The sequence below is a fragment of the Haliaeetus albicilla genome, chromosome 9, assembly GCF_947461875.1.
Source record: "Haliaeetus albicilla chromosome 9, bHalAlb1.1, whole genome shotgun sequence".
Taxonomy (NCBI): domain Eukaryota; kingdom Metazoa; phylum Chordata; class Aves; order Accipitriformes; family Accipitridae; genus Haliaeetus; species Haliaeetus albicilla.
The window spans coordinates 7,766,015-7,775,032 of NC_091491.1; the positions used below are offsets into that span (position 1 = coordinate 7,766,015).

Genomic DNA, 9,018 nt, shown 5'->3' on the forward strand with positions numbered 1-9,018 from the left:
CTTCAGAAAGGAAGATTAATGAGGAGTGAACTGAAATGACAGCAAAAACAACGTTGATTATTTCATCTGATTGTTTTTGAGCAGTCATATTTCTTGTTTCAGATCAAGCTACCTTCTTGCAAGAGCTAGAGAGGGCAAGTTAACCATTGCACACTTTCTGTCTAGTGACAGTCTGCGCATGCATCAGCTGGGGAAACAGCAAGCGCTGTGAGATTTTACCCTGGTTTTTATTTTTTAAAGGCAGCGAAGAGCATTCTCTGATTTCGGCTGAATGGATTGACCAGATCTGCAAATAAGTTGGGCTGTTTCTTTCCCCCCTGGGTGTAGCAGCGGGAGGCAAATCCCACTGCCACAGCCTAAAATAAGTTTCTGCAAAACAAGCAGTGACTAGAATGGTTAATTAAAAAAAGGGGTTGAGCTCTCTCCCTGTCTTTCGGTTTCCCCTTGAAAAACTTCAGTTCTTCCAGCCGTGACATCTTCTCCCGTGCTGTTAGTCTTCCCATGCCTGCGACAACCTGGGACCTCTCACAAAGGCTGCCTTTGCCATGCTCTGTTGGGATTAGGGCAGATCCCAAACAATGCTTCATAGGCAGGGGCAGGGCAGGGGAGGTGGGGGGATCTTTTGCTCTGCATAGAGCCTGTCAGTGTCTTTACATTCCTCAGAGATTGAAGGATTCTCATAAATGGAAGATGGCATTAACTGGGACAGAGAGACAAGCTGACGTGTCTGTTTGCCTGCTGATAGGTCTGTGCTGTGCTCTCCCGTTGCTCCCAACCAAAAACTTTGAAGCTGGGCTGGGAAAAAGATGTCAGACTCTAAACCCCTCTGCTCATCACCCTTGGCTGAAAGAGATCCCAGCTGCTTCAAACACTTTCTCTACTTTGCAAAATCAGAGGGGGTGTGGGAAGATGTGTTTCTTCTGATCCTTCCCATGTAGACAAGACCTCACGGATCTCTTGTTATACCTGAGCCAGCAGCCTGCGACTGGGGTCGTATCTGGAGGAGGAGCCGGTGGCAGGGGAGCATTTCTGCCACATAACTGTTCTTGGCGAGCGGGATTGTGTCCAAGCACCAGGAGCTGGGCAAGAGGAGCCACATCCTCCGTTCACTGCTGGGGCCTCTCACCGCCCTTGGAGTAAAGCTTCTATTTCTCCCTGCTTCTCACTTTTTTCCTGCACATCCCTCTGCTCACGCAGCAGCTTCTCGGGGCGAGGGGCTCCCATGTCAGAGCATCTCTCCATCTGCCACTTCCCTTCAGGCAGTGGGGTGTTCAGCCAGTGAGTGCACAACGCTGTAGACGAACAGCAAAGTTGATGCCGTTTCAGCAGGTTTAGCCTGGTTTGTAATGCACTGACATGGAGGAGGCCTGTCTTTGCGCATCCCCTCCATTTCCACCAGCGCGGGTGGGCAGACGCAGCTCCGGTGCGGGCGCTCCTCTCCACCTCCATCCCTCACACCTGAAGGGAAACGCCTGGCCCTTCCGAGCAGCCTAACCCCGCGCCACGGCAGCGGGGAGCGGACGGGGGTGTCCGGGGCCCTCCCGGCTCGGTGGGACCGGCAGGGCCTCCCGCACCCCGGGCGGGCTGTGGGTGGCGGAGGGCCGGCAGTAACCCAGCCTGGGGCGGGCTTCCAGCGATAGCTCACACCTCTTCCCGGGGATATTTTTCCCTTCTGGAAAGAGAAATAATAATAATTAAAAAATTTTTCAAAAGGGGGGGGGGGACCTAAACACCTCCCGCCCGTCTCCATGGTAACGGGGGCGCCGCAGCGCCTCGCGTTGCCACGGCAACGGTCCAGGCCTTCCGGCGGCGGCCGGAAGCGGGGCGGTGCGCGGCAGCATGGCGGCGGGGTGGGGGCGCCCGCCGGCCGCCGTTGCCCTGACGCTGCTGCTGTCGCTCGGAGCTTCCGCGCCCGGGCTGCTGCCGGGAGCCCCCGCCGCCTCCTCCTCCGCCGCCTCGCTGCGGCCCGCCGCCCTCCGCGCGGGGGAAGGTGAGCGGGGGTCGCCGGGGTGGAGCAGCCGCCGCCTCCTTGGTCCTTCCGCCTCGCCGGCCCCTTGTCCCCGCGTCGGTCCCCCGTTCCAGGCCTTTCCCGAATCCCCCACCGAGCCTTTGCTTCCTTCCTCTCTGGGCCTGCCCCGTGTCCTGCCCTGAGCCCCTTGGTCCCCCCCTCCTCACCCCCCATTTCTGGGCACTTCCTCGAGTCCCTCACCGAGCCTGCTGCTCCCTCCGTGGCCCGCCTCTCTGGGCCTTCCCCATGACCCGCACTGTGCCCCTTGCTCCCCCCTCTCTAGGCACTTCCCCTGACCTGCACCGAGCCTGCTGGGCATCCATCTCAGCCCCCCTATAGCAGGCTGCTCTCCCCTCCGTCCCCATCTAGGGCCCTTGACACTATACAGAGAGGGCGTATGCTGTTAGGAGCTTGAGGGGTTTGTTTTCCTCAGTCCCTGTGGTATTCCCAAAATTATTTTTATCACACTTTTAATTCCCATGTTCCTGCTTGCCCCCGTGCAGCGATTTCTTTGAGCAGTCCAGTGCTGAGCTGATGGGTGAATTCCGCCATCTCCTCGTATGTCTCCAGGGGGACGGTCAGGTTGCACCAGGTTATGCCCTCGACTGCTGTTTTCCTGGCTATGGGACTGAGGTTGATGGGAGGGAGATAGAGAACTCTGCCTCAGTCCTCACTGAGTGCCCAGGAGAACAGCTAACCACAGAGCCTGGGAACACTTCTAAGGTCTGATAACCTCCAGGCATTTTTTGTGAGAAAAACCAGCCTTCTAGCAGTTTAAGAAGTGTTTATCTTTTGAGAAAAATCATAGTTACCATAACAGTTGTTTTTATATCTCTTGCCTTCTCTTTAATGAGACTGAAATTTACTACAGATACTCTTGCTTTTTTCCAGGCAGCTTCCCAGGAAGTAGCAAGAGTCAGTCCATATGTCTGCGATACCCAAGATAGCACTTGTTTTAACTCTATTTGGTTATTTATGCCTGGTTTTAAAGGCCTCGAGTTCCTTCTCTTCTACACCAGGATAGAAATGAAAGCTATTAATTAATCCTGTAGGCTCACTCTCCCTCTGCTCAAGCATGTCATTGTAGTGGTTTAAAACAAATTCATTGCTGCCTCTGCCTTTCTAATATGCTGGTGTGCTCAGTTCACAGGTTAGTTACCTATATCTTTGTCTACGATGACCTGATATCCTTGACCTGCGGTGCCATTATCATCTGGTATTTTGCGGGCAGCTTTGAGAAGAACGTTGGCACTGTGAAGCACTGCTTCCTCACCGTCGCATTTGCCGTCCTCTCCGCCCTCCTGTACCTCTTACTCGAGACCATTGTCTCGAAGGTGTCAGCGGTGGAAGATGCCAGAGGATTCATGCCAGTAGCTTTTGCTATGTTGGGTGTGTCCACCACCCGCTCACGGATGAAGAGGACTCTGGTTTTTGGGGTTAGAGTTCCAGTGGTGCTGATGCCGTGGTTTATGCTTTGCATAGCATGGTTTATCCCCCGCTCTTCTCTCTTGAGTAACCTGTGTGGGCTTCTAGCTGGGGAAGCCTGTATCCTTTCCACATGCGAAGCCCTGAACCAGAGTGGGATCGCTGGTTCACGAGGGGGAGGGCATGCTGTGGTTCTCATTGCTGAGATGCATAGGCTTGCACTCTTGCTCTGCATTAAATTCTCACTGGCTTTGCCGGTCTCATCACACCCAGTTCTGCATTTGTTTTTCACCTCGGGCTTCTGCTTCTCCTGTGGCTTTAGTGCACGCAGAGAACATGGAGCTGAGCAGGGCGATGGTCTGTGAAGATAGCGCTGGGTAAAACTGGGAGAATTCTCCAGGGAAAGTGGTTTGTGGCCAGACTGGAATTGTGTGTGGCTGTGTCAGAAATGAGTGTGTTTTGTCTGCAGTCCTCCTTAACATGCTGCTGACTTCAGATGGTCTTGGCTACTGTTTCTGCTTGGATTTTCCGGAGTCGGTGGGCACTAAGCTGGACCGGGTGCTCCCTTTCAGTCTGATAAAGAGGATACCAGGGCTGAAATATATCCCAGGGTCCTTAGCAGAGAGAAGAGCCTTTGAAAGCAGCAAGTAAGTACAAGAGTTCCTGTGAAAATATTACAATATAGGGGAATTTTGAGGTGTAAGTGGAGGCATTAAATTGCCTTTAAAAGCTGTATTGTGCTTGTTGTGTTCATAACCTGAGTGTTGGGAACATACTGACCCGTTAATGTTACACTGGTGACATTACTGTGACTAATACATTATCACACATTAACTCAAGCACGTCTTTCACTGAAAGCTAAATTGAGGTGAAAGACCTCTCATTTGCTGTAAGGGCAGTGTGTACACATGCAAAGGTATTGCAGCTCGGCTGCCATGAAAGTTAAGTTGTGCAGTTTTGCCCTAACATTAGGACTTATGGCATTTGTTTCTGGCTGTATGGCTCCCTGGGGCATGATCTTTATCTTTCTTTGCCCCACCTCACCTCCCAGGAATGCTGTGAAGTGAGTTGTGTCCAAATTTATGTAGGAGCAGAGCATTATAAATTAAAGATGTCACTTACGAAGTTCAATGTAGACCTTTCAATGCATGTTTTCAGTGTCAAGACAAGATTGCTTTACCGAAAAGAAACCTTGGGGCCTGTGGCTGGCATTCAGGAATGGTTCTAAGTTTGTGTATGTCACAAGCTGTGAGAACTCGCTTGTATTCTAAAAAGCTTGGAAATGTAGGTCAAATTTTTCCCTATTTCGTCATTTCAGTTTCACAGAGGAAGGATAGCTTTCTATTAAGGGTTAAATTCTATGTATTGTTTAAGCCATCAGCTCACTGTAAAGTGTTCTTTGAAGTGGAAGCACTCCCAAGTGTTTGCGTCTGCCCTTACCCATGGGGAAACCATAAAACAAACCCTTGCCTGCAGCAGGAGCATACCCCAGATCCATTAGGGCACTCAAACGTGTGAGTGCTTGCAGGAGAGGCCAGGCAGATTCGGCAGCATTTGTATTTTTACTCTCTCCCTTCTGTGCAAGTGCTGCTTTTGGGAGGAGGGACTGTCTCACTGCATGCTGAGCCTGTGTCTGCATCAGCCTAATGCTTCTGCTAATAACTGTTGCGGACAGCATCTCTGCTCTGTGTCTAAACCTGCTTTCTTTAGGTGAGATGACATAAGTAGACTGTTCTGGCTCAAAGGTATTTACATAAACATTTGACTATCAAGCAGGACGTGGGAAGGTGTTTCTAGGATGTTTCCATTTCTGCAGCTAAATTTGCATGTCTTTGTGTCTTGGACACAAGTTCTACATGTGCTTCTGAGGCTTAATTTTTATTATTTTGATTCTTATTCCCAAGTAAGAGCTCTTGATGGTTTGGGTTTGGGGTTTTTTTGGTTGGTTGGTTGGTTGGGGTTTTTTTAAATTTTCATAAGACTTCAGGCATCAACTTGCCACCAGATAGGAGACATTTCTAGGAGGTCCAGATTTTGACATCATGTTTGTGTGCACAAACAAAAAACCCCCAAACCAAACCAAAAACCCAAACCCCAAAACCACACCCCAAATAAAAAAAATAAAAAAATCCAAGCCCCAAAAGCCCAGCATGAGCCAGTCTCTTATTCTTGCTGGGAATCTGGCAGTCATGGTCTTCATGAATATTGTCTTGATTCTCAGCACTCATCTTAGTGTTGTGCGTGGGCTGAGCCATACTCCTGAAGTCCCAGAGGCTTTGGCTTCTAGGCAGATTGCCTCTCTCTTGATACGTTTTGGCGGGATGAGTCATGCCTTCTGTTGGCAAAGGCTGTTTCTAGACCTTGCTTCTGAATGATTAATTTTATTTGTAACTCTCTCCTCCTTCCCTTTTTGCTCTATACTCTGGGCTCTTACTCGCACCAAAGGCCTTTATGGCTTCTTGATAAATAACACTTGGCAGCTGTGACTTCTGATTAATAACTTAGCAGACGTGTCGTTCAGTGGAAGGCAGGGAGGATGCGTATGGAAATCTTAAAAGCACATTGCAGTTTGGCTTGCATATTTTTTGCACAAAGAGACTCAGGTCAAGAACCGTGCTTGTTCAGTGGGTGTGGAATTGGGGTGGGGTGGGAGTGGGAACATCTGTCCTGGGAGGCCAGTAAACCTATTTTTACTTAAGTGCTGCTTATAATAAGAGCTTCTCTTGTTGTAGTGAGTCTCTCTGGTGGATTGCAGTGACCTTTCTGAGCACTGGTCAGGAGGAAATCTACCCCCAGGGCACTTCCAGCACTAATTAGGCAATGCCAGTTCTCAACACAGTGTAATCTTCTGTTTTCTTCCTGCCCAGGATTAACCCTGCACCAGGCGCCTACCCCACCCAAAGCTACTACTGCTCTTCGCCTCCAGCTATTCCTGCTTTCCAGATGCAGCACCCTAATGCTCTGAGCCAGGGATTTCAACACAGCTGCGCTCCAGGATATGGCCATGCACCGGGACACGAGGGATCTCAGCATGGCCATGCTGCAGGACACAGCCTCGCTTCTTCCCCCTACCAAGTCAGAGGTGCCTTTGGAGAGTGTTACGTGCAGGCCCATGCTGGAGCCTCGCCTGGACAGTGCTGCCAGCTGGGCAAGTTCTCCCCCCCACAGCACGTGTGTCTGACTGATCCACAGACACCTGCAGGCGTGGGCCCCCTGGCTGGGGTTCAGCAAGCATCAGGGTATCCAGCAGCCACTGTGTCTCCTGTTTCAGCTGAATTTTCAAGAGTGCAGGTGTGCTGATCCTCCAGAAAGCAGCAGGACTCTCATACTGTGGCAGGACCATTGTGTGATGCTCACACAGCAGTGCATTGCTGGCATCTTTGCTGTATCTGGGTGACTAGTGGAATGGGTTGGTAGCTCCAATGTAGGCCATTCCCCTGCCCCCTGGCACAGGCTACTTTAATTATAGTTACTTTATAATTTTTTTTTTACTTTTTGATAATGTAAAAAATGGGGATGGGGACTGTATCACCTCTGTGCGCTTCTCATCCTTTTGGAGTCTTTTTTTCATTGCTGTATTTAGCAGCTGCCTTTTTCCACACTGCCACTAGAGTTACAGTGCATCAGCTCCCTGACTCAAGCTAGGAACCGAATTGTCAAAACCCTGGACTAATCTGGGGTTTAACTAGGCTGCAGCAATAAGGACATGTCCTATCTACACTGAGGCTCTTAGCCTCCTATCTTGTTTACAGGTGTGGTGTAGCTCGGACCCAAAAGAGGTTGAAATCATGGAAACCTTAGTTTATAACTTAATATTTCAGCGGAGGAGGACAGATGTCTGTTCTGCTAATGACTTCTCCACTAAGAGTGTGCCTTGAAGGGGGCTTGTTAAACCAGGGCTGAGGCAAGAGGACAGAATACAGAACACCCTTTTCTGCCTGCCAAAACACAGCTCTAAAATGCTGAAGGTCCTTCTTAGCTGCAATCTGTGCATGCATCAACATGTTGCCTTCATTTTCTGATAGCACTGCACTAGCTCAGCCTGCGTTGCCAGCACTTGTGAATAAGGCAACCTCAGATGCATGCAAAGTAGTGGAAGATTCTTCAGTAGGGGATTTTGGCCATTTGTTGAGCAAATGTATATAAATCCAAGGAGCTGGGAGGGACCTTAACAGTGGGTTAGAAGAATTAACTGGAATGTAGCAATGCCACTGGGGGTGTTCACACTGCTCAGCCTTAGATGTCTCACCCACCAATATTAGCACAATCTCTCTCTCTGTTTTCTTCAGAGCTGGTGGAAAGGTGTGTGGGAGAGGGGAGTTTTCAGCAAGGGATTCAGAGCAGGATGCAGCATTTGGTGCCTGTGGCAGTAACGAAGGAGTTTGGTCGAGTTGGTGGGACTTGAGCTTTATTTCCAGCTGTGTAGCTGCTTTACTGTGCCATGCCCAGGAGGAATCTTCTGTCTCTGTGTCTGTAAATCAGCCAGGATCTCAACTATTGCTCTTGACCCTTTGCTTAGAGGTTTTTTTTGTGCTCAAAAAAAAAAAAAAAAGCTACCTGAAGCACAAAGTGCCATTACTGCTCTTGGAGATGTTCTTGCAGTGACTAACTTGTCCCCCAGAAACTGCAGTAGTCTTGGGGCCCTTCCATGCTATCAGTGAGCCAGGGTCATAGGCAGCATTGGCAGCTGCGTGCTCCAAAGCATGTATGTGTCTCTTTCCGTTTTCAGCGTCTGAAGAAGCCCCGTGTTGCCATACAGCTGCTTATTTCTCCAGCAGCCCTTCTGGAATGACTGCCACAGTTACATGTGACCTCGCAGGGGCTTGCTTTGTGGGAAGACTGAAGTGAATGCTGAGGATTTAGACCTCAGATGCACGTTAGTAAGAAGCTCTGCTCACAAAGGCAGGCACCCCTGGGCAGGGGCTTTCTGCAGGAGGATGCAGCAATTTGGGAACCAGCCTGGAGTTGGCAGCCAGCTCTGTCTCATCCCTGGTTGTTTCACTCCTCCATGGGATCACAGATGGACTTGACTTCATGTTCTTGTTTTTCCTGCTGACAGCAATTGCATTGTTACATGTTTAGTGTGGAACAAAAACAGGATAAGGTGCTTGTTTGGAACTTAAAAGCATGTTTTTAATACCAGGAAAGAAATGCTAGACATAACATTGAAATGTTGATACTCCACTCTCATTAGCGCCTTGATTTTCCTCCTTGTGAGATCCTCCTCTGTAAACCTAGGAATTTTATGACTGTTTTTTTCCAGAAACATGCAGAAGCACAATGAGGACTGGTAGCAATTGCAAATGTTGTATACCTCCAAACTGTAAGCTTGAAACACAATCTGAAAGACAAACTGCTATGTGTCCTGGTTTGCTTTCAAGTGGGGAGCTGGAGCATGCCCCTCCGGGTGGTGGGCTGGGTGTGATGGGGACTGCAGGTCAGGCAGCAGGCATCTGAGGGTGCTAGCTGCGTGCCAGGCTGTTGACAAAGGACGCGCACTGGGGAAGACCGGTACTGCATATTGGAAAACACTCGTGGGGCTGGAAACCGGATATTTTTCCTTTCCAACTCTTATCGGCTGATCT

General features: G+C 49.8%; 1 protein-coding gene across 1 annotated transcript; it reads left to right on the top strand.

The window, feature by feature from the left end:
* Positions 1-1,803: 1,803 nt before the first annotated feature.
* On the top strand, positions 1,804-8,786 carry RHBDD2 (rhomboid domain containing 2). Its single transcript, XM_069791381.1, has 4 exons — positions 1,804-1,990; positions 3,152-3,553; positions 3,930-4,080; positions 6,301-8,786. Exons 1-4 carry the CDS (start codon positions 1,840-1,842, stop codon positions 6,731-6,733), a joined length of 1,137 nt encoding a protein of 378 aa, XP_069647482.1. The 5' UTR covers positions 1,804-1,839; the 3' UTR covers positions 6,734-8,786.
* The last annotated feature ends 232 nt before the right edge of the window (positions 8,787-9,018 follow it).